This window comes from Acromyrmex echinatior, chromosome 1, assembly GCF_024713525.1.
Source record: "Acromyrmex echinatior isolate Ae372 chromosome 1, ASM2471352v2, whole genome shotgun sequence".
Taxonomy (NCBI): Eukaryota; Metazoa; Arthropoda; class Insecta; order Hymenoptera; family Formicidae; genus Acromyrmex; species Acromyrmex echinatior.
In genome coordinates this window covers 1,993,718-2,021,069 of record NC_141852.1, presented here as the reverse complement: position 1 = coordinate 2,021,069, position 27,352 = coordinate 1,993,718, and the positions used below count along the sequence as shown (strand labels likewise).

General features: G+C 30.7%; 1 protein-coding gene across 1 annotated transcript in view; it reads right to left on the bottom strand.

Annotated features, from left to right (window-relative positions):
* LOC105151697 (estradiol 17-beta-dehydrogenase 11) overlaps positions 1-21,214 on the bottom strand; it is a 35,192-nt gene extending 13,978 nt beyond the window's left edge. The window contains exons 1-3 of the mRNA XM_011065538.2: positions 20,576-21,214; positions 15,058-15,306; positions 9,273-9,397 (exon numbers count right to left, since the gene is read on the bottom strand). Of these exons, the coding sequence (XP_011063840.1) occupies positions 9,273-9,397; positions 15,058-15,306; positions 20,576-20,594 (393 nt within the window). The 5' untranslated portion in view covers positions 20,595-21,214. The remainder of the gene's footprint in view (positions 1-9,272; positions 9,398-15,057; positions 15,307-20,575) is intronic.
* Between the last annotated feature and the right edge of the window lie 6,138 nt (positions 21,215-27,352).

Here is a 27,352-nt window from a genome sequence, read left to right as displayed (position 1 = left end):
GAAGGATTCGCTGCGTGGACGATTCGTGCATGTGGATGTCGGATATGGACTTCGATGGCACGCGATCGAAACAGCGTTCGAGAGTCGTATATTGACAGGCACGGTGATAAACTCTAATCACATCGAGCCGCGACGGTTTTTGAAAGACGCTGGCGATGTAGTGCTCGAGTGAGTGCGAGACACTGTAGAAAGACACAGCAGTATAAAAGTGAACACCGCGTTCAACAGCGAGTTTCCGACGAAGGATGAACGTGCTAATAAGAACATAATTACAAAGAACAGCGAGATATATCGATGCACCGATATGCGCGAATGGTATGAGCAACACGTCATCGAGCCCATCTTGACATCATTGGACGAATTTCAGGAACGCGACAGCGGGAGGGTATTGTCGCGAATTCTCAATTTAGTAGTGAATGTGAATAAGCACAATTCGATGCGCACGGGATGTTACTTTGAGGTGCCGCGATAAATTAACTTAAGAAAGCGGTGATCAACGTGCGTTCGATGGACAATGCATACTTTACGTGGTCGGTGGTAGTCGCTCTATACCCCGCAGAAAGACATGTAGATTGGGAATCATCATACTCGCATTACACAACAGTGTTGAATCTCCGGATATCGAATTTCTAATGATTTTAAAAGATATTCCGAAATTCGAAAATCTCAACAACATATCAATGAACATGTATAACATCGAAGATAAGCAGGTCCTTCTTCTGCGGCTCACCAATGACAAGAGGGACAAGCATGTCAATCTCCTATACCTACCAGATTCACACAACGGCAATATTAAACACTTTGCGTGGATAAAAAATCTATTCTTGTAAGATCACAAATTACTGGGAACGAGAGCAGGAAATACTTTTGTGATCAATAAGTATAATAAAAATAGTCAATAAAAAACAGTAAAAAGAAATAGAAAAATGATTTCTTTATTATTTGCAAGTGCCTTCATTACTTCAGTTCGTGCGAAAAATTACAGTCGCACGAAGTGGATTGCCAGAAGATCAACAACTGCGCCATCCGACTGCCGAGCGAGGACGACAGGTGGCTCGAATTCGACAACTATATAACAACCGGGAACGAGTGCCGTTCATCGTCTACGTCGATCTGGAGTGCGATCTTACGGAAGACGGAATTCGACAAGGAAGACGCGTCGTCGTACGCGTATCAACAGCATGAAGCGTTTAGCATAGGCTATTACGTGCAATACACGTACGACGACACATTATCGTCATATCACTTCCGTCGTGATGAAGACTGTACAGCGTGGTTCGCGCAACAACTCAACGATTTGGCGCATCGCGTGAAAAATATCATATCCGCCTATGGAAACGTTGTCTAAACAGCAATGGGAGGCGTACCGTAATGCGACACGTTGTCACATCTGTGAGAAACTGTTCGCGCTGGACGATACGTGGGTTCGCGATCATTGTCATCTCACAGGTACATACTGCAGTCTAGCGCATTCGAGAGAATTGTAATTTGAATTAAAAATTCGTTTTATATTCCGGTCGAATTTCACAATTTAGCGGGCTACGACGCGCATTTTATAATTAGAAAATTGCTATCGCGTACGATGAACACGTAGATGTACTATCGATAATCAAAGAAAAATATATTTCATTCATTAAACATATCGATAGCACTAAAGACAAAAATGAAAAGAATTTTCAGAAAAATTGCGTAAAATTAAGGTTCATTGATTCTTGCAAATTTTTAAATGCAAGTCTCGATAAATTGGCGTCGTATCTCGACAAAGATAAATTAAAAATTGTACGTTCCGAATTTTCAATATTATCAGACGAAAAATTTGAATTACTCACACGAAAAGGTGTCTTTCCGTACAAGTACATTGATTGCGTCGAAAAATTGCAGGACACGCGCTTACCACCGCGCGAATTATTTTTCAGTTCGTTGACAGGTAATACAGTATCCGAGAGCGATTACGCTCACGCTGCGAACATTTGGAATTCTCCATCCGCTTGGCGAGTACAGTGATCTGTACTTGAAAACTGATGTCTTGTTATTAGCCGACATTTTCGAAAATTTCCGCAATAATTGCATCGCGAGTTACTGTCTCGATTCCGCGCATTATTATACATTGCCAGGTTTCACGTGAGATGCCATGCTGAAACATACGCGTGTAAGATTCGAATTGCTTATATGGTTATATTCATCGAGCGCGGTATACGCAGCGGTCTCAGTCAATGTTCCGGCAGATACGCGCAGGCTAATAACAAGTACACGTGTTCGTTCGATCCATCGAAACCGTCGTACTTTATGTACTATGATATGAATAATCTAGTCATCTACACGATGTATCAATCTTTACCATACGCCGAATTTCGATAGGTCGAAGACGCTACGAACTTTGACGTGAGCACGATCGCTCCGGATTCACCTACCGATTATATTCTCGAGGTCAATCTCGAGTATCCGCAGCATCTACACGACCGACATATTAGCCTACCTTTCTGCCCAACGCGCGATAAACCGTCCGGCAAGCGCGAAAATAAACTTCTAGCGACGTTGTACGATAAGCAACATTACGTCACCCACTATCACAACCTGCGGCATGTACTCGTCTTCGCGTAACAAAGATCCACCAGGTGCTACAATTTGCTCAATCTCTATAGCTCCGCGATTACATTGAACTCAATACACAATTTAGAACGCGCGCGAAAAATGATTTCGAAAAAAATTTGTATAAACTAATGAACAACGCGGTATTCGGTAAGATCATGAAGAATGTGCGCAATCACGTTGATGTAAAATTAACAAAATGGGACGAATGGTACAGCGCGGAGGCATTGATCGCGAAACCGAAAAAAAATAAATTTTCGCAGCGTGAAATCTTTGCGGAAAATCTAATCGCCGTCGAAATGCGCAAACTAGAGGTGAAGTTCAACAAGCCGATTTACGTGGATATGTGCATACATATCAAAAGTTTGTACGAATTTCATCAGTATATGTTACCGATGTATCACGACAAATGCAAGATCATGTACACCGATACGGACAGTCTCATTTATCACATTAAATGCGACGATGTGTACGATGCGAAGAAACTTGATATCGTGATATCACTAGATTCGACACGATTATCCGGCGGATAACGGGTATGCCTCTCACGAATAAAAAAGTACTCGGCCTAATGAAGGACGAGAACAACAGTGTATTAATGACTGAATTTGTTGGACTCAGAGAGAAGATGTACGCGGTGAGGGTAATTGCTCTATTAAATGGCGCTTCATGTTATTGCTTGCATTGACGCGTCTAAATCTTCTCATTTTACTAATTACTTGGTCACATGACATTTGTATCAATTACATTGATGATGATGTCACCGCTCGAACATGTTGTGATATATCGTACCATATCGAATGTTCGTGAAAAATCTGATCGTGTGACATATACACTATTTGACAACGTCGCATTTATATCAAATCGCATTGATGACGTTATCGCGGAACATGCCGTAACATGTTGTGACTTGTCGCAGTATGTCCTTGAAAAACCTTCGATTGCGGTATCTAATAAAGCCGTCGACGATTGCGAAATTGCAAACGTCGTACACACACATTTTTGTTATATTAAATTACATTGATGATGTCGAGAGGCGTCAAATAACAAATATTGTACAATGCAGCAAATACCTAACGTAAGATTTATGATAAAAATTCAAATATTGAATGTGAATTATTAGTTATACTGTGGATAATAATAATAACAATAATATATATATATATATATATAAATATATATGTGTGTATATGTATGTTTGTATGTAGTATACGAGTATGAAAAATAAACAAATATTAACTGTGTGTAACTTAGCGTTTAAAATTATTCATTTCTTCCGTCTTCGCGATATCTATTCGTTCTTTTTCTTCCTATATTCTTCATATCATATTACATGTGCCGGGAGCATTATCGCGATGGTATCATCGCGTTTGATAATATTGCTATACTCACTTTATATATTTTGCGTATGAGAATTAGTAAAAGGAGTCACATAAGAAGCTGCAATGAGAGAAAAAAAAATCGTAAGTATAGGATGCACATGAATCGCAACGAATGGCATAACGTATCTAGAGAAAGATGGTAAGTATATGGCAAGTATATGAGATAGAGCGCACGGTTGCGATGACAGCGCTGCTTAATATTTTAGTTTGTATAACGGTAATATTTGATAGCCGGATGCTCTATGCACAACAAAGGTAACTTTCTACGACCTTATTTTGTCGATCTTCTGTCGGCGACACTTTTGATTTACTTTGTTCTATATACATCGACTGCCATAGATAATCCCAGGACAATCTTTCTACAGAGAAGAATGCTTTTCAGTGGTAGTCTTGTCCACGTCTTGTCCGCGCGCGGACATCATCACTTATATATATTTAAACGATGTGTGTGTAAAAATGAAATTCAGAGAGCCCTATAAATTCGAAAAAAAATGATGTGGAGAAGGAGGATGTCCTCCTCATGGAGGCCGGCAAAATTGAAGAGGAGGATGTCTCTGTCGGTGAGGATACTCCGAAGAGGAGGAGGAAATCGAGCATGAACTCGATGAGAGCCTCCTGATTTTTAATTTCGCATCTTGTATGAGTGATGAATTGATCGAGTTCATGCTGGACTTCTTCGATTTAACTGATGAGGAGGAATTATTACGCTTTTGTGTAATATACTTTGTTGCGATGGCGACAGAGGCTGAGGAAGAGGCTGAAGCGGCAGAGATTGCCGCTTGGGCAGAAGAGACTGTGAATGAAGGAGGTGGATGAGGAAGAGGACGATTAGAAGGTGGTGGTGGCTGCTGAGGAAGTAACGGAGGATGGGAGTATCAGGTAAGCATTTTGCATTTTTACTTCTTTTCTCTACGCAGCATTTTTATATTTTTACTTCTCTTTTCCCTCATCCCTCTCCACCCATCTTCAACAAGTTCCTCTCGCGATCGCGACGCCAGCGCTGCCTGGTGGCAGGTAGGTGACTGTATCTCTGGTCCAGAATCCGCCACTGTTATACTACTAACGTTCATACCGAATGGCGTATTTAAATCACGCAATAATTTATTATGGGCAGATGAAAATCCGCACACTGTTCGCCAAGATGCATTTCAATATCGCTGGTCAATGTGTGGGCAGGAATAGTAGCGAACCGAATCGTAAGTAGTAATAGATTTATAATTTAAAGAATTCTTTCTCTCTATCTCTCTCTCTCTCTCCCGTATTTTTTAAAAATCTTGTCATAATTTTCAGATCGGTCCTTTCTTTCTCCCGCCACGTCTAATGGGAAAAGTATACGCCGACTTTTTGGAGAATGAGTTGCCCGCCCTTCTCGAAAACATTCCTCTTCGCGAACAGGGGGAACTCATTTTCCAATACGACGGGACTCCTGCGTGGCAGGTACGTGACATATTAGACACGCGCTATCCGGACAAGTGGATGGGTCGAGGTGGCCCAATCATTTGGTTGGCGCGGTCGCCAGATCTTAACGTGCTCGACTATTTCATTTGGGATCACATCAAAGATTTAGTCAAGCATTTTCGTAATGGTACTGAAGCTGAGGCACGAGAAACAATTCTCGCAGAATTTCAAAACTATTATAACCAAAAATGATGCATCGCGCGACACGCAATATTACTCGAAGAGCCGAAATCTGCTTACGAGGGCGAGGAAAGCACTTCGAATAATTCTTGCATTAAAATGCAATAGTGGATTAAACCTATTGGGGATACTACTAAAAAAAATGCGCCATGCTATCTACCGCCAGGTGGTGTGAAATGATAGTGCATCAGTTTTTTACTAGAAAAATGACAAAAATAGTTATTATTTCTTGACTCGCGAGCCTGCATTACATACCGATTAATATTTCGTGTACGTACATGCAGAAAAATATCATTCTAGTGCTAATAAGAAAAGACGCAAGTTTTATTCTTATTCTTCTGAATAATGACTATCTTTACAAAGAATATTTTCTTGATAATACAAGGTGTTTGATAATTGTGAAACCAACTGGACAGGTAGAGAGGATTAAACTGAATCTATAAGCTCTGTACCATTTTGTAATTTTCGTGATATTGGATTGTTCGGAAAGTAATTTCGTTTTTTTTTGTGAAAATGAACCCATATATCGAGCTTCGAGGTTAAACCCAGGCCTTTCAAGTGGTCATAAACAGTTGAATTCGATAAATTTAACCTCTCACCGATCTCACGTGTTGTTATTCGCTGGTTTGCATCAACTAATGCCTTTATCGTGTCTTTATCAGCTTCAACCGGCCTTCTAGAACGTGGTGCATCTTCGACATCAAAATTGCCGGATCGAAATTTTGCAAACCAGTTCTGGCACTGGCGTACTGTCAATACATCTTCTCCATACACATCGGTTAATTTCTTTCTGGCTTGAACAGCATTCTTACCTTTTCTATAGTAAAAAAGTAAAATATGACGAAAATGCTGCTTATTGCTCTCTATATTTAAAAGGGCACCAATTAAAAACTACTGCGTAGATTCAATTGAACTTTTTCACACACAAGCCTTGCTATATCAGCTGTCAAAACATATAATGATTATGCGGCTTAAGTGTGAAGTTGGGTTCGAAAAAATATAATTAAATCCTCTGTCGGGAAAAAACGAAATTACTTTCCGAACAACCCAATAATTATCAAGATATTGATTAATCTAAATATCGCCGAATATTAGTTTTCAAGAATTTTTTACTCAAGTACTATCAATAGAAATAGAGCAAGAAACAAATATTGTTCATATTTTTCTTTTAGAGATAAAGCTCTAGGAATTTTTTCAGAATTTTTTTAGATCGCATTTTCTCATTTTGATAAAAATAGCTGTTAATAAAAAAATGCAGTACTAAAAAGTTGATTTATTAACAAATTCTAAAAAGATTTCTAGAGCTTCATGAGAACAAAATAAACAATTTTTGTTTCTTGCTGTTTTTTTGTAAAGTTGATAGTACTTGAGTAAAAAATTCTTGAAAACTAATATTTTAATAATCAATATCTTAACTATTGCGAAAATTACAAAATGGTAAAGAATTTTTCGACTCAGTTTAGTCTGCTCTATCTTATACACATTGTCGGTAAAATTATCAAATATAATTATCAAATATATAAATTATCAAATATCCTTTTAAAATACACTTATTATTTATTTAAAACAAGTCATATTAACATTTATACATATGTAACATTTTTCTGTATGTACACACGTACGCTTTAGAGCGAACTAAATTGAATTCGCAAAAAGATTTCGATCATTTCCCGATTTTCGAAATATTAATTTCTGAAGCGCCGAATATTCGCCATCGCGATAGCTTGCCGCGCGAGGAGTTGGAGATTGGCAAGCGCCCCGCGTTGTGCACACCGTCGCAAGCCTCCATAGCTCGACCCGCGCGTCAAGCGATCGATAGGCGTATACACTTCGCAGTAGTAGGCCGGACAAGCGCGCGTATTCGGCTATCTTTAAGGATTAATATCTCGTTAATTGTTGGGAAAACTTACAAAATAGTAGAGGACTCAGATTAGTTCGCTCTATCTGCCCATGAAATATTTGGCGATTTTTCAGACCCTGTATATTGGAATGTGATGCAATTCGGTACTTGGACTTTGGATGAGTGATTCATCTCTTTTTTTCAAAGGTTTCCCAATTATTTCGAAAGAATAGGAGTGATTAGTTTTCGTTTTATATGTGAGTCAGAAAATGTGATCAGGCTTATCTGTGAGTTATAGGGCCAATGCACGTGCTTTCAATCGAACACTTATAATTATTTTCCTTTAATTGAAGTCTAGTAATTTATAATAATCAAAAATCAGTATTCGATCCGTCATGCTATTGACCCCGTTATTCGCATTTGAGAGAAAAATAGATTTTCTTCACGAAAGAAAAGAATCGTGGAATCGTCAAGACGTAACAATACATTACTGTACGTACATACAATATACGACACGTTTGCATTACGAAAGTCTCACAAGTTTAAGCACCGACGAAATAATATTAAAGACCGAACATCCTTACGGGTGTTCTCGTTTTTGTTAATATTGAAGTGATTAAGAGTAAAAAACTGATAATATTGTACTAATTTTATGATTTATTAGTTTTAGACGCGTGTTTATCGGCTTATATGCATTTAAAACTTAATAATACTCGATTTTTCTTTAAAATTGTGATTTTTGAGCGTTATCGTCAAAGTTTGATTATCAACAGAGATTATGATTGTAGAGAAAAAAATTGTAATTTTACGGCAACATATAAAATATTATAGTTTTACAAATATGTATATTTATTTATGGAGCATTTGTATAATAAAAAATCACGAATTTAATAATGTATTAGCCAAATATTTAATGTTAAGAAGATTCTAAAGCCTCCTGTTTTACCTATTAAATCATATAATTGTATAACAAATATTCTTTTCCTCTTTCATGATTCGAAAATTCTTTTCTAGAATTGAAGTATACGCACTAATACATGTCTGGAAAGTGGAGTCTATGCCGAAAACGATCAAAAATTTCAAAATTTATATATTTTTTATCATTTCTTAGCGTAACATGGCATCTCAGCTGTCAAGTCATGATAATATTTGCTTGATATGAAAGCTTTGCAACATACAAAATAGTGGTTCCCAGATATGTAGTTTACACGAACAAACAACGTCCAGTTCTTAGAATTAGACTTAGACGCTTTATCGCGACGAATTTGTTATACGAAAATTGACACAAATGTGCGACTGCGTGCATAGGTTGCGTGAGATATTGGTGTGGTAGTATATAAAGACATGTCAATGCTCGTATATAGTCCCTCTAGTAAGGAGTCAAGTCATAAGAGGTACCGATCTCTGATTGATCAGATTTTGAGTCTCTTTACTTTCCACAACTTTCGATGGGTAGTGAATCTGTGAATTGGTGTGAACTGTTTCATGGTATAGAAAATGCGAACGCGAAATCGAATTATTAATTGTCAACCATGGTGGAATTATGCTGTTTTCGATAATGGCGTCCTTCTCGTCTTATGTCTTAATTCTTATTAGAAGAACTCTAGATGCACAGCGCGTAGCGCGACCTCTGGTAACTTCGTCGGAGTTCGAGCTTCGCTTTAGGATCTCCTTAATAATAGCAAATTTATATCAATTGTCAACATTCATAATGTCAGCATTCTTCCATTATCTCTGGGCTTTTGGGGCCTTTTTATACTGCCGAAAATTTACTTAGGATTTTTAATAGTATCTCGTCAGTGATTTAAGCAACGTTTACTCACATTTCCGATTTCAATCTGTACCGCTTTTGCAGTGTGATATACTGCTTCTTTATCACCTATATCGCAACAATACGTCCAACATTTTCCACCAGCTTTTTTAATCTGCTCTGCAACTTCCGCAAGACCTATTTACCATTTATAAATATTACCATTTATGAATATTTATGCTTAATATATAGCTTAATATTTATCGGAAAAAAATTAAATCAAATGTGTGATTTCGAATGTCATACAGATATGTTCGGAAGTATTCCATTTGACCACGTTGCGATTGACTACAGCCACTCACAGCGACTGATGCCTATAGAGTTCACCCACTGGAGTGTTGTGAGTGGCTTGTGGTTAATCGATATAAGATAACTGGGCCCAATTTGAGCCCTTTTCCAAAGTGGGCCACTCGCTATTTATATATAATTATATGATTAATTTAACAAATGACAAAAAGAAAAAATAGTAATTCATAAAGGCGATCCGTACAACTTGATTGCATCGATTTATAAATCATATTATTCATTTTGTTTGTGTAAAAACAGCAAAAACTACAGATACGTCGTGATTGTGATGTAATAAGTAAATAATTGCTTTCTATAATTATGAAAACATGATTATTAATTTTCGTAGTTTATCTTATTGTAGTTCTATATTCATGTTTTACAATAGTATATTTAGTTTATATTTTTGTCACAACGTTTTGTTTATAAAGAAAAGGAATTCTTTGTATGGTGATATCAATATGGGCCATATCCGAGCACATGCATAAGTGTGACATTTGTGACAAATATGTTCATGAAGATTGTGTGGAATTAATTAAAAATGATAAAGGGTCTTTCACTTGTCCGAACTGCAAGTAGATCTCCGTAAGCATAGTTTTAAGAAGGAGAAGTTAACACAAGTATTCAATGTCTAAGTTGCTAAATAGATTTTTTTAAATGTTTATATATCAATATGTTTATGCAATATTATAAAAGTAACGTTGGATTACTTTATTTTACATATTTTTAATATTTTTGTATGAAAAAGGGAAGACGTATATGCAGTTCGCGTTGAGTACATACTTTTGCTCCAAATGCTACCTTTCTTTTAAATCTCTATATAAATATTTGAATATGATTCTTCATTTCTTTCAATGTTCAGAAATGTATTTTCTTTTGAATGTGACCATTGATTTTCAATTTTGATCTTAGCAAAAGTTAAAAAAATTCTTAAAACTTAAGAGTCCCATATTGAGCCTGGTTGCCTCATATATCATAAAGATAGCTTAACAATTATTAAGAGTACATATCAAGACAGTCAATTTTTTCTCTTTAAGTAAGATTTTACTCCAAAGAATTTAGAGAGTTAATATCTCGATATAAGCAGTGGTCATTCAGTTGTTAGCACTATATTATAGAAGTTCTGTCAGTGTATATTTAAGAAATTCATTGTATTGTTTACGTCGGAAAACTGAAATCAATATTATCAATTACACTGTGTATCCGATTTCAACCTTTAAAATTTTGCAAAGACCATATGAATTTGATTGTTGAAGACATGGCCATTTATTATTTCCCTAAGGGATTTGGCAAATTTAGTAAGAAATAATAGTTAATTCGGCTTCGAACGGATGTCAAATTGACATCGAAATCATCAATTCGACGTCGAATTGATGTCGAAATTATTAATTCGACGTCGAATCGATGCCGAAATTATTAATTCGATTTAAGGAGTTATTTCTGTAACTACATTACCCAACAAAATTTAAATCAAAATCATCTGTTCCATCCTGCAAAAGTAGGCAAATTTTAAAATAGAAGAACTCAAAAATCATTGTATCAACAGGTTAAAAAAAGTATTTTAATGAGCATTTTAGCAACTTGAAATTTCTATTTTTCAGGGCGATACTTCAGACAATGATCTTATTGATACTTTATAGAGTTACACAAACATAAATAAAAATGCAACAAATCTCAAAATTTTTTATGAAATTTGCAAAGTTCCACGGCGCGAATGAAAAAAATTGTATACAAAACGGTTGAAACGGTCAAAAAATTGAATCTTTATCTTTAAGTTGCTTTTTTATTTAGCTCTCAATTTTTTTTCACTGAGTTTTTCAACATTGAAGCAAAAACGATCTTTTTTACCTAAAAATTTTAAAATAAAATCGATTGTTAAATTAATATTTCTCTCCAAGTAGAATTTTATTCTATTTATTTTTCCATGTTTCAGTCGTAATAATCAAAGTTCGCATATGCTCCTATACCTATACCTAGTTAAAGGATTATAATATTTATTAAATATTTTCATAATATTCATAATAAATCTTTATAATCTGTGCATAATTTAAGTCCACAAAAATATTTACAAAATATTTTGATAAATATTTTATAAATATTATGTGCTATCCGGATAATAATAAAATATGAAAAAGAGAATAAGAGAAATTTACAATCTATAGTCAACGTATAATAAAATATTAACTGTGAAATGATTTTTTTCTGAAATTAAGAGGAGCTATGAGTGAACGTAATAAAACGTAATTGTATAGGTACATCGCTGTTGTCAAACATGAATAATTTGACAATTGCTGAGCATCATGAGTAGTGTGAAGGTATACACATATATAAAAAATATTATTATAGAGAGAAATAAAAAACATTAGTATATTAATCTATTTTTAACTATATTATACTGTGATCTTATGAAATGATATTATAATATTTGCAATAATTATGTCATTTTTTATAAATAAACACTAAAAATTGCATATGAATTTATTTAATACATAGTTCTTATTAGATTATCTATGTGAATAGGTTGAAATCAAATACAAGAGATTTATTATTATTTGAAACCCTATTAGGGGAAAGTAAAATTATGCGCACTTAAGGGGATCCTAAAGCCTCCTGTTTTACCACGTAAGCACGTATAATTTTTGTATAAGAAATACTTTCTCTCTTTCACCGATTCGAAATCCTTTTCCAGGATTAAAGTATATGCATTAATATGTGTCTGGAAAGTGGAGTCTATACCGAGAATAATCGAAAATTTCAAAATTGATTGATTTTTTACTATTTCTTAGTGTAACATGGCGTCTCAGTTGTCAAGTCGTGACAACATTTGCTTGATACGAAAGCTTTACAATCTGTACGTATGATATAATGGTTCCTAGACATAGTTTACACGAACAAACAATGTCGAGTTTTTAGAATTAGACTTAGATGCTTTGTCGCAATAATTTGTTATATAAAAATTGACATGTACGTGTGACTGCGTGTATCATAGGTTGCGTGAGATATTGCTGTGGTAGTATAAAAAGACATGTCGATGGGCGGCGCCCAGCGCGACCTCTGATGATTTCGTCGAAGTTTGAACTTTACTTTAGGATCCCCTTAAGGGGAATTCATTGCTATAATGTGGTTTTTAATATAAACATGGAAATGTAAAGTATAAATATTCTTCTAACGATTTGCATTCTTATATTGAACAATTTTTCATTTGATAATGCTGTATTTAACAAAAAGTAAAAAAAGCAAAAGCGAAAAAATTTTTCGTGTGTTGGGTAATTGTGTGCATAAGTTGGGTTATCGTGCGCATAAGTTGAGTCATCGTGCGCAAAGCCAAAATCGTAAGAAATAAATATAAAATTAATAAAATAAATATTTCATGGAAAATGTTTCATGGAAATGTTGATTAGAAAATGAAAAAATATATTATTATACCAATGTTAATACAAAATTAATATAAACTTCGAAAAAATAATATAAAATTTAGGAAAATTAATTATTTAAACAAAAATCGCATATGTAATTCTTAGGGTCATCAGTTCCACTGCACTATTCATAGACCCATTCAGAGAACACAGGCAGTATTGAAATTACTCAGTCGATACAAACTAAAACATAATATTAATGTTATAATTTTGCATTCTACAATATAACTCCTAAGGAACACACAAAAATCAACAAAAAATCAAAATGACTTTATTTTTTTGATGTTTAAAGTCAATAAACAGTCACATTTTGTACCCACAAATCATCATTTTCAAATCATCATGTTAAAGTATTTGATTTTCTTTCAACTTGGTATGTTCTTTGGGCTGTTATGTAACATCATGTATTATGTTACATTTATATTATGGAATACGAAATTATAACATTAATATTATGTTACTTTTAATTTATTGATTGGACAAAGTTCCATATTTTCCGAATTCTTCGCAAATAGTACACTTTTCATTGAAAGGAAACTTTGAATTGTCCATGCGCACAATTACCCATCGTGAATTGATTTGATAAGAAATACAATTACTCAAAGATTTTTTAACTTAACTCAACGAATAATAGCTCAAAATGACATATTTTTGTAAGGTATGTACGATCAAATAAACAAAATAAGAATATGTATAGTCTTATTTTCTGGATGTCAAAATTATCAAATTATGTAATTTCACTTTTTTTCACTTTTGCTACTGACTACAGTTTTAAATCGTAATTTATGATTATATTTCAAAAGAATTATTTCTAGCTTAGAAATTCCGCTGCGGTGATGTCTCTATTTGTCTCTATTTGAAAAGTGCTAAAATACGTACAATTATGTAGACATGCGAACCATCGATGATCTTGACCTTAACATATGTTGTCAAAGTCATTACCCTGAGTGACCTTTAACAGATTTTAATCGTCGTTATTCATTAAAAAATTATTAAATTACTAACAAAAAAGTTTGAAAAAATAATGTCTTATTTCTGTTATATTAGATGTACAAATAAGTTTCCGCCGTTTGACAAAAGACGGTGCCACTAGCAAGCTATGGTTAAAATTGTTTGATGTAAAACATTATATCGTAAGGTTGGACATCTGTCAACAACATAACCTTGAAATACTAGCGATTTTGTATCAGCATCATATATTTTTTTTGTGCGAAAATGCCGAGTTTTGAGTCGAATAAGTGTCATTTGCGGGAACTTTTGATTTACTTCTTTAATTTGAAGAAATCTGCAGCTGAGGCTCATCGATTGCTTGTAGAAGCATATGGTGAAGCTGCCTTAAGTGAGAGAAGTTGACGTGAATGGTTTCAAAAATTTAAGAACGGTGAATTTGATGTCGAAGACAAAGAACGTAGCGGAAGGCCGAAAGTATACGAAGACGCGGAATTGGAAGCGGAATTATTGAATGAAGATTCGTGCCAAACGCAAAAAGAACTTGCACTTACATTAGGAGCGACTCAACAAGCAATTTCACATCAATAAATGTTTAATTTTTGTTAAAAAACGGCGGAAACTTATTTGTACGTAATATAATATCAAAAACTATTCTATACCCTTTCTTACTTACGTAATGGCTTTCTGTTCATAGGGAAGTTCACCCCATCATCTCTCTGTCAAGAGACATGACTTCCACGCGAAGCGAGGTCCTTCCCTTGGCCTCAAACAAGGAAAGATACGGAAGGTATACTTTTTAATATTAAATATAGCAGAAATAAGATTTTATTTTTTCAAACTTTTTTTGTTAATGACTTCTTAATGAATAACAAGCGACGGCTAAAATTTGTTGAAGGTCACTCAGAATGATGACCTTGACAACATATATCAAAGTCAGGAGATTCGTATCTCTGGATAATTACCAAAACCCTTAACGAGTACAGCATTGGCTTCACCCATTATTAATTTGGAAAAATTGGCAATTTATCATCCCCATTTCGTCTTACCCACCGTTCCTTTCACCGTTCCTTACATATGTGTATATTTAACATTTCAATTAAAAACAAGAATCATTATTTATTTGGAATGATTTGAATAATCTCTTACCATTTTTGTTGATGTCCCAAACGATTACATGAGCACCGAGTTTGGCAAATTTGATTGCGATTAGTTTGCCGATACCGCTAGCACCACCAGTAATAAGAGCAATTTCACCTTTGATTGATTTTGCTCGATATCGGCGAGGAATTAACATTAACACTACAGCTTCGGTGAAATAAATTATTGCCAGGCCGATAAACAGTAATAAATCGTAGATTACATGTACACCTTTCTTTAGAGTCATCATTTTATGACCTAGTTATCAAAAAACGTTATAAAATTATCTATTATGTTTATCATTTTTTAATATCTTTATTTTATAATAAATGAAATATTTTGATGAAATAATACATGATTAATTAATAATATTATTGAACAAAAAATGATTTTTTTCAAGCATAAAAACAAGAATACTTATTTCCTATATAATTTTTTCTATATACTAAATGCGATCTTGTTTATTATATATTGTTCTACAATATCGTAACTTTGAAAAATTTGTTATTAAAATGATAAAAAAGGACTATTTTAATACAGGTTTTTTTTTCGTACAAATTTTAACAGTACAAGGTTTGCCTCAAAAGTACGATCTCTATCTATGAAAAAGAGTCTACTTTGGAGTGCTATGGACAATGTCGCTTTTGATCTTTCGAAGTAATGATCTTCTTCCAGCGGTCCATCCATTTCCGGAAATAATCTTGGAAGTCACTTTTGTAACAGCCAATAGCTGTCTTCCTCATCATTGCATTTTGTCAAATCTTTTGCTCTTCAATAGATTTTTCAATCAGGAAATAATCAAAAGTCACACGAGGCTATATATTTGAACTGTATAGGAATTAGTGAAGTTGGAAATGTCGTATTTAATAAAAAAATCCTAAATCAGGTGAAATGAATGATCTGCTCGGTCTCTGTGAAATACTTGGAGTTTTCGACGCTCACACAATTCTGCGTATCATTGCTAATCGAATAGCTATTGGGTGTGGTACCACTTGATGGATGTATTTTTTAAAGTTCCCACTTATATTAATATTGAATGCCACAATAGAGAGAATGCCCAAGAAGCTATTATATACAGACGTCGGATATTTTTGGAGTAGATCTCGTATGTTATTATAAGTTGAAAGTAAAAAAAATTTCATTTAAATATAGGTTCTAAAATCCTTTATTAAAAATGTAAGAAAAAATATGAAGTATAAGAAACAATTTTTACCTAAGTTTTTGCTAGAATAAAGGAAACCTTTATGAAGATTTCTTTTATCCTTACAGAAAAGGTAATAAATTCAAAATTATATGTATGTCAAGTTTATATTGATACATGGATGCATTTTTAAATGCCAACTTAAGTAAAGTCGATTTTTACGCATATTTAATGTTTTTATTAATTTTCAATAAAGAATTTTAAGATCTTATGTATATTTAACATCTTTTTTTATTTCAACTGATAGAAGGTACTATATTAACTAAAGTTATTATATTGTAATTTGTATGGAAAATATTGAGATTTTCATTATGTATGACATTTTGTAGTTACAATATAATGTGTTGAAAAAGTTTCATTGTAATTAAAATTAAATATATTAAAAATTTTCAATTCTGTTAAAAAGGAGTTTATAAACGAAATTCTATTAATGTTCTAAAAACAATGAGAAACGACAATAATAGAGGAAAGTGGGTGAATTGTGCGCACTTAAGAGAAATTTATTGTCCTGGAATGATTTTCCAAGTTCAAAGCAATATAAGTATGGAAATAAAAACTATAAACATTATTCTACCATTACGTATCCTCATATCGAACAGATTTTTATTCAATAAGATTGTATTTGAGCAAAAGGAAAAAATGGAAAAGTGAAAAAATTTCTCACGCGTCGGGTAATTGTGCGCATGGATTGAGTAATTGTGCGCGAAACAAAAATCATAAGAAATGAATTAATTGTGGAATGTTGAAAAAGAAATCAGAAAATACATATATTCATTATATCGCCATATAAATATATATTAAATATATTTTAAATATATTAGGGGTACAAATAAGTTCGTGCGGTTTTGAAAGAGATGGCGTAACTACTGTTTCATTCCACCGTTCCGTATTTCTAAGTATGCGTTGGATAGCTGTCATTAGTAGGTATTAAGTTCAGTATGTGTCATTTGTTCGAATTGTAAACAACAATATTTTTACTTTGTCAAATATGTCGAACTTTGTACCAAATAAAGTGTTTTTGCGGGGAGTTTTACTGCATTACTTCAATATGAAGAAAAGTGCTGCCGAAAGTCATCGTATTTTAATGGAAGTTTATGGTGACCATGCTCTATCTGAGCGAACGTGTCAGAAGTGGTTTGCACGGTTAAGAGTGGTGACTTTGACTTGGAAGACCAAGAGCGTGCCGGATGTCCAAGAAAGTTTGAAGACGCAGAATTAGAGGCATTACTCGATGAAGATCCATGTCAAACGCAAGAAGAGCTCGCATTATCATTGGAAGTGACTCTGATTACATTGTAACCGGTTTTTCACAATAAAGCCCCAAATTTCGAGAAAAAACCGCACGAACTTATTTGTACCCCTAATATATTAAATATATTTAAAAAATACAAAATCATTATAATGCACATAGACTTTGGCAAAATCAAATGGCAAAATAAAATAAAAATGCCAAGAAAGAAACAAAAAAATTAATGCAAGTCATACAATATATGAAAGATGGGTAATTGTGCGCATTTCAAAACGCTTGCCCACATTTGTCCACCGTGACCTGACTCGGTATGAAATACGATTACTTCAACAATTCCTAACCAAACTTAATAAATAACAGTTCAAAAGATACATAATAACGTACTTTAATAACGTAAGCAACTTTAAATAAATAAATTATTAGGTGTTGGAATTAATTCGTAGCGTTTTACAAGTGATGGGAAGTACTTTCATTAATGTATTTTTTAATGCTCATGTGAAATAAATAACATTCTTTCATTAAAAAACGCTACGAATTAATTCCAACACCTAATAAAAATACGGACTTATCACCTTATTTTTTGAATGCTAAAGTGACAAGAAAAAATGTGATTTCACATTTTTGTATTTCTCTGGCTAGCAATGTATTTATGTCGTATCTTTTGTAGTTATATTATAAGAGGACGACTTCCTGCATAAAAATTTCACCACGGTGATGTCTTCATCTATTGGAAAAGTATCAAATCAGGATGCGCATAATTACCCGCTGCGCACAGTTCCCCCATTTTCCCTTATTTGTTGACTTTATATATACGTTTGTATATAAAACATCTTAAATTATTGTAGAACATTAGAAATGTTTATTATATACGCTAGGAAACGTATATAAAATGTAAGTGAACTAATAAGTGCTACTCATGGATTATACTTTCCATTCGATAACTTTTCATGTAACTTTCATTCTATCGCATTTTTTTGTCGAATAATATAAAAATGAATTTATTGTAAACATTAAATATAAAAATTAATTTATTAAAGCAAATAAAAAAATATATAACTACAATATTTTTTAATGTACTATGAACGTATAAAAAAATACGTTTTTTCTATTCCAATACCGCAGTAGGTATTGCTATTTGACATATGCTGGAAATATTTCATTAATCGACAACTTGTTATAATAAAAAAAACGGCTTTTAAACTTGTTTCAAATTTATAAATTGAAATAAGAATTTATAATAAAACTCATAATTTTACTATGTAAAACAGGAAATACTGAAAAATTTAAAATATGCAAGAAATTTCCTCTAATTCGAATATTTAAAATTTATATTTAATTAATAATTTATTTTTTATTTTACAACAAAATATAAAAGAGAAAAAATGTTCGTTTTAAAAGTGCAAATATTATACAATTTATAATTATAAATATAATTATAATTATAATAAACATAAAAATTAGAATTTTTAAAATATCAAAATCATTTCCATTTTATAAATAAAATTACATAATTTCTTTTTATATATAGTGCCTCTAATTATTTTGCATGCAAAAGTATTGTATTAATGTAGAGTTATAAAAAAATTGATAGTTTACAAGATATTTGATAATTATATATTTTATTCAATATAAAATATCTCATATTTTAACAATATAAAATATCTCAAAAACCAAATATTTTTTGATAATTATATCTTAATACTTTTCTACACAGATTAATAAGATGATTCAATTGTATTAAGGTATTTAAAAAATAATTGTTTTAAAAAAATTTATAATTTATAATATGATAAATTGCATAATTTTTTTTAAAAGTAATTATATATTTTCTTCACCAATTTGCGAGATATTTCATATTTTATGTCAAAATTGTGCCAAAATAAAGTATAAAAAATATCTTATAAACTATTGATTTTTTGATAACTCTGCCTTAATTTGACATTCAATTTACTTGCCTTACTTTTACATTCAAAATAATTGGAGGAATTATAATATATAAAAAAAATGTTATAATTGTATTAAAAAAATAATCTTAACATTTTAAAAAATATGATTTTGAGAAAAATCTTCGCTTATCTTAATATTTATTCTTTTGAAACGTACAATTTTTACTTTTAGTGTTTTGTTATATCATTAAAAATAACAAAAATATTTTAAATATTTCTTAAGTCAAAAGAAACATCCTGTATGATATATGTATAAAGTACATAAAATATCGAAATATATGTATAAAGTATATAAAATATCGAAATACATACATATATATAAAACACGGTATACAAAATTGTAAATTCTCAGAATTGAAATGTGAATTATAATGTTTAAAATAATCTTCACATCATTCACATTTGTTTACTGTTATTAACAGTGTTTCTCATATAATGAATCTGAACATTTAAATCTGATTAAGGAATAAAGACATGCATTAATATACAATTTACATATTTATATCTAGATTATTTGAAAATGCAAATTTACCCTTGAATTTCGTTTAAATTTTTGTATATCAAATCTTGCTTTGCCAATTTATGTTTTTGCAGTAACTTATAAGAAAGTATTCAAGGATCAAGTCATGGAGCTTTAGGTTAATTCATCATTGATAGTTGCTGACTGGTGAAAGCCAGCTAGTACAATGGAAAGTTGTATCTTTTATCTAAATTTCTAGTGATCCATGAGAGAACGAAACATTAAATTCTTATTTATGAATTAATTAAAAATTATATAAATCATCATAAAATATATTATAGTTCATATATATATAAATACATTATATTTCTTATGATCAGTTTTCATTTTATATAGTTTTTAATTTTCTTCTTTCTTGTAACAGAATGTTATTAATGTATTTAATACATATTTAAAAACTTTCTTTGCAATAAAAATATTGTAATAAACGAAAAAATATGCTTAAACAGTAATAGTAGTATAATTAAATAGCAAATACTTAAATATTATTTTCTATTTATATATCTTGAATATATTTTCAGTTTTTTAATCTTTTATTTTCTCATAAAAATATGTACATTTAAAGCTTATTTTAAAACGTACGTAATCTTTTAATTTCTCACAACAATTACCTTTCATTTGATGGAACATCTAAACATTCAATATTAGATCCCTCAGCAATTCGCGTAGCTTTGCAGAAATCACACTTAACAGTTTTATACAATTAGATGATGCATAAATAAATGTTTTGTATTAAAGTTTTATTGTATTTATTTTATCCACTTTCTTGCATTATTTTCAAAATAAAGTAAATATATGTCTATGCTTCGCAATGCGCACTAGGTGACCGACAAATGTTGACTGTGGTTTCTAGTACGCCCGAATTATCGAGCGCATCGTGGAAATGTCAGGTAGTGAAGTTTTAGCTATAGTACAAACGTTCCGTCAGGATTATGGAGACAAGGAATATAACTGGAGAGAGTGCAAGAATGCGCAGAATGCGATTTATAAATTTTTTATAAAGAGAATGTTTGTGAAAATAATAATTTAACAAACTTTACATTGCGATTATCTCTTTGAATGTAAAATGTCATAAACTGTTTATAAGATACATATAATATATTGCCTATATAAATATCTATGATGTTAAAAAAATAGCATAACAGAATTTCGCGTATTAATAATTATACAAACATGACATACTCCATCATTTCTTTTTTAAATTTATACATACTTTATACAGGTTATACTCTCTCTAACTTTTAACGATTAAATGAGGATTATTCTTTTTTTTAAAAAAAAGAAAGAAAGGGAGATAATTTACAATTATACTCTCCATACTTTTATTTTTCTCTGTTTAAAACATACATACTCACTTTATTATCACTTTTATTTTAAATAAATACAGGTAGTGCTGGAAAGTAGCTAAATTGAATACGGTGAAATCTCGTTCTGGTACGTAATCTGTGATTGTACTTATGCATGATAACGGTAAATGTATGTATTATAGATTGTAAAATTTACTTTGCAACAACTTTTCTAAATTGTATTTTCTTATTTTTCTTGTTTTTGAATTGGATAGAAAAAATAAGATAATTTATATCTTTTTTCAATTTTTATAAAATAAGATACAACATTACGTTACGCGCGTTATTGATTTTTATTTAATTTTGACAAATATATATTGTAAACAAAATATACTTTGTAACTCAAACGCATATTTATATTGATAATGCAATCGTTATTATTCAATATCTGGATTAAATGTATATGATAAATGTATATGGTTTAAGCATATACATAGTTAATTTTTTTTAATAATAAATAGAATAACTTTATTCAGAATAATTTTTAATAATGTAATTATTAAAAATTATTCTGAATAAAGTTATTCTATTTAAGAAAATTTATAAAATGATTTGAAAGTTTTAAACTTTCGTATTTAATGATAATTTTAACTGTTTAAATGAAATAATATAATCACAGTTTTATATAAAGTATTTCATGATAAAATTTCAACAATGCAATAAAATGTTTTTGGTAATCGTTCTTGAGATATTATTTGTGTTATTAGGTATAAGTAGAAAAGCAAAATATATTTAATAAAAAAGCGTTAATTAAGAAACAGTTAAAAACTTTTGTTTAAACATTATATGAATATTCCCAACAAAATAACTTAATTAAAAAATTGTTTATAATCCTGTTTTTTTGTACGTGTGCGTGTGTGTGTGTGTGTGTGTTTTATTTAAGAAATAATTAAGTATACATACTTAAAAAATACATTGTATATTTATATACATAATAAACTATTAGAAACTGCTATTTCTAATAATTTTCTGTTTGTTAAATCTATAAGAAAATCTAAAGATCTCTAAATAATAAGAGAATAATTATATTGTTGAAAAAACAAATATGAAAATAATTGTATTATTTAAGGCAGTATATTGCAGAAACGCATTATACATTTATTATGTTCTTTTTTTTAAGGAGAAATCAACATTTTCAGTAATTTTTTAAATAAAGCCACATAATTTGATTTTTTTAATCATTCAAGTTTATTTTATTGCTTTAATTGAAATGTTAATATTACTCAAGACCACGAAAAAAATTTTTGGAGAACAATTCAAACCAGAGTATGTGTTTCTTATAGATTTTAAGTCGCTAAATCCCAATTCGTAAGCTGTTTCTAGCTCACGTTCAATTTTTTAAATAATCAAAACAAATGATGGAAAAGTTTATGAAAATTGAAACATTTGAGAAAGGAGCAAAAGTAACTAAAACATTAAAATGTGGTCACAGAAGTTTAAAAGTTTATTTTGATCAGTTTAACAAAGTATAAGAAATAAAAAATTTTGCTGTATTAATGTTATTACAACCTAACATATCATAAAACAAATTAGTTTAAAATTCCTGCAATAAACAATCAGCCGATCTGTATGAGCTGTGAAAGATTTTTTTCAGCTCCAAATGATTATTTTAATTGTTACTTTTGGAAGATAAGTTAAGTAAATTAGGCACAGAGTTGGGCACAAAATGTATCAGTATGAATTTACGCGATGCAGGTATATAAGTTATAATATTTAATAATAAAGCAAAATTTCTGTTTTGTACACTTTGTTAAATTTGCCAAAATATATTTAAATCAGTTTTGCAACCGCATTTTAATGTTATATTTTATATATTTATTTTTACTGTTTCCTTAAATGTTCAATTCAATTTTCATAGATTTTCCATCATTTTTTTTTTATTATCTAAAAGACTGGACATGGTGGAATAAAATAGTTTACGAATTCGGATAGAGTGACCCAAAATTTAAGAAATGTCTACTCTGATTTGAGTTACTCTCCATAAATTTTTTTATGGTCCTGTATTATTATAATATGTTAATGTACTGTACCTCGCCATGAACATTGCTTGAACTTTTTGTTTACTAATCAATTTTGTCACTAACAATAAGTGACATTACAGCGTAAAATCAAACGCTGTGAACGTCAGCAAATATAGCATAGTTACTAACTTTTTCCATAAAAAACTATTAAATTCCGCTAAATTCTTAAACTGTGGGAAAAATGAATCTTGATAAATATCTTACTTTTCATTGCCAAATAATAATGGATCTCTCTCGCCTTCAGATTACTACAACACAATAATTACCTTAGAAGGTGCATACATATTTTATATTTAGTATTAAGAAAAATATTTATTACGTAATAAATATTTCTTTTAATTTACATCTTTTTTTGATAAAAATGTTAATAAGAAAAGATATATTTAGGCTGGATTGAATAATTAAAGTAAATCTCAATAAGAGCATACGTGAAGTTTTGCTATCTCTTCTCAATCATTGAGAGAAATGTAGGTAAATTGAAGAAAATGCTTCCCCACTTGAAACCGGTGAAAGGATGACGCTGCCAAACTGGGTCGCTGATAATTGACATGATATGCTAAGAGGAGAAAAAAATATATAAGAGCAATATGAGATATTAATGTTATGAAGCATTTTATGCGATATTCTGTACTAGCATGCTTAATATACGAGATGTAGATTCTTCTATGCGGGTGGAAACTTTCGTCTATGTAACAACTAATTTTTTTCACGTACTAATTATTAACCATCCGAAACAAATAACTCATAATATGTACATGTGTTGAGAAATAAAAGTATGAGAATTACATTGGCGTAAAAAATATTAATATTGTATATACAAAATTATAACGATATGAATTATGATATTAAACTTTTATCACGGTCTTTCCTTAAAAATTCGGCATATAAATTCAAAAGTTAAAGGAATTGTTTACTCAATCTTTTAAAAAATAGAGAGAATACATAAAATACATATTAATTTCATCTAAAAAGATCTACTTATACAAGATATTAAAATTTTTATAAGAATTTTACATTTTCTTGAAATTTTGAACATTATATAAAAAAATAAAATATAAAAATAACAAGTGATAGTTTGTTTTCAAAATACTCATGTGATATTTGTAAAATTCATAATTAAGGATGTACGAGTTCCATTAAAACATTAATAAAAAATATAAAAATTTCATAAATTGTTCCATTATTACATCCGAATATCGAATAAATGATTTTCGAAAAAATCGCTCAAAACCATTGAATTTCCTTGAAAAAGTCTTTGAATGTTCTTGAAAAAGTCTTTGAATGTTATTGAAAATTCGGTCTATTGTTCCCTTTACATAAGGGATAGAGAGACTTCTCTTGTTTAACTCATTCACTGTGGTTTATTAGCATTATTCGTTTTGTCTCTCGGGAGCTGCTCGGAGTTGCTCCGAAGGAACTCAACGTACTTGAAATATAGGATTTAGCCCTATTACACAATAGAATCATAATTCGTAAGAAATCATAGTCGATTATTTTTATCATATTCAGTTATGATTGGCCAATTTCTTATGGCTTACGAATTGCGACTCTATTGTGTTTTTTTTAGATCCGTTCTACAATAGGTTGCATGTCTGAATTGGATGTCGCTAGTTGCTTATCGCGTGTTATAAAGGGTATTTTTTTTAACCCGATAGAACTTGAAATTGTAAAAAATAAAACAAAAAATTAAATTAAACAGCCGCGATGGCCATATGCCCGAAATCATTTTCAAATGTTAATGCCATGCATTGATCTTTCGACTAAAAAAAATTTTTTGATTATAATTTAATTTTTGTGTTAGTTTTTACAATTTTAAGTTCTATCGGGCTTAAAAAAATCTATCGGGATTAAAAAAACACCCTTTATGTCGAGTACTTTCCAGTCTACAATTGTGTCATAAATCAAAACAATGGATATTGAAACATTTGTTCAAATTTATTATTAATTTGGACGCAAATTATAAGAATCAGATTACTCTTTTAAGAAAACGTATTCCATGATAAACTATTTTATATAGATGTATGTAAAATGGAGGTTATGTTTCATCCAATCGTTGTCGTAAGAATCGAAAAGATGAGAGTTAGACTCGTTCTACAATAAGTCGGATGACGAAGTCGAATATTATGCCCATGCGCGCTGGAATGTCGGTTGTTGAATGAAGTTGTCGCGAATCGGCTGGGTGTTGGAATGGAAGATGGTCAACTTTTTCCGTTTACAACAACGACTGGATGAAACATAACTTTTTTTGACGGATACATCTATAGCTTTTCAAATATTTACTGCTAGTACTGTTAAATAAAATTTAGATATTTTATCATGGAATCATTAAGTGTTGATGAAATTATTATTGAATTTATTCATGAAAATCGTTGTTTATATGCGATGTGGATTTTTAAAATTATTAGGAAGAAGAAAGATCTGTGGCAAAAACTTTCTGAAAATTTGAGAAATTGTTATACAGTAAATATGTCAGGTAATTTTTTTTTAAATTATTACATAACATATAAAAACAAAACATTATTATATAATACATAATTTTTTTATAGTCGAAGAAATCGAAAGATGATGATCGTTTTTAAGAAACATATTTAGTAGAGAGAATAGGCGACAAATGTTACTACCTGGATATGAACCGAGGAAGGAATGGGTGTTATATAGAAATATGTTTCTAGTTTCTTTTATAGCTCATAGAAAGCTAGTATCTAGTTTTTATACTTTTATTTATTTGTTAGAACTTATTTTCTATATTTTTAAAATTTTATAATTTTATTTACAGAACATTATTTGTTCACAATCACAAAGTTCATTACCCAAAACAAGTACGGCAGATACTTCCTCACCATTTATCTAAGCAATTTTCCAATGTGAAACTTTATGTTATCAGATCATAGTTACAGTGGATTTTTTCAATCAATAAAAAGTATATATTAATGAAAATAATACTATTTCTAATATTGGGTTTATATCGTCTTAATATGTATTATTTGTAATTTATCATAAATTTATCATAAATTACATATTTTCACATTAGAGAACACATTATCATTAGATATTAAAAACCAAGAGAGTAACGTGATAATTATATTGGGTCATCTAAAAAGTATCCGCGGTTTTTTGTCACTAGATGATGTTGATGGTCAACACATCTAGTGACAAAAAACCGCGGATACTTTTTAGATGACCCAATAGATTATGAAATCCTAAATAAGCCTGGTAGTACACTTTCTAGCTGCAGTTATACTAGCAGTGTGCAATCTTTGGAACCAAGTACAAGCTTTAATCCTACACAATTAAAAGATTCTGTATTTCATCTGTATTTAAGTCTACCAAAAAAGTAATGCCAGAAATGGATAAATTTGCAAAACGTAAGAAGATAAAAGAGAATAAATTTGTTAGAGAAAGCAAGTAAGGAAATATCTATGGCAGTAAAGGCAGTATCATCTCAATCTCATTAGATCAAAAACGTTTGGAGAAAGATGGTTACATGTCCGCCTTAGAAGAAGGATTAAAATATGTTCCTTTTTTTTTGAAACACGCACGCACGCACGTACGCACAACACAAAGTATATTTTTAATATCTTAAACTCAGTTTTATAGAAATATTCTAAGTTTCATGTGCTATTGAATGCTATTTTAAATAGTTTATATTTCACTAATAATATGTGCAAGATTGTACAATTTAAAAATATATTCAAAGTTTCGTTTATAGTATGTTTTAAGTTCAAAATGTATGTGAAATAGTACAAAAATGCTATTTTCTATAACATGTTAGTTACTTAAATAATTTTATATTTCTAACAGTATTGTTATTTATAAAATTTGTTAATGCATTATGAGATATTAGAAAAAGAGTCTATAATTATAAATTTTGTATATTTTGATATATTATAAAATAATTTTATTATTAATAAACAATATTTTCAAAAATCAAAGACAACACATTTTCATTATTTTTGTAAAATATTAATATTTAATAATATCGACATAAAGTTTTATTAAAAATTCATCATATACGTTACCA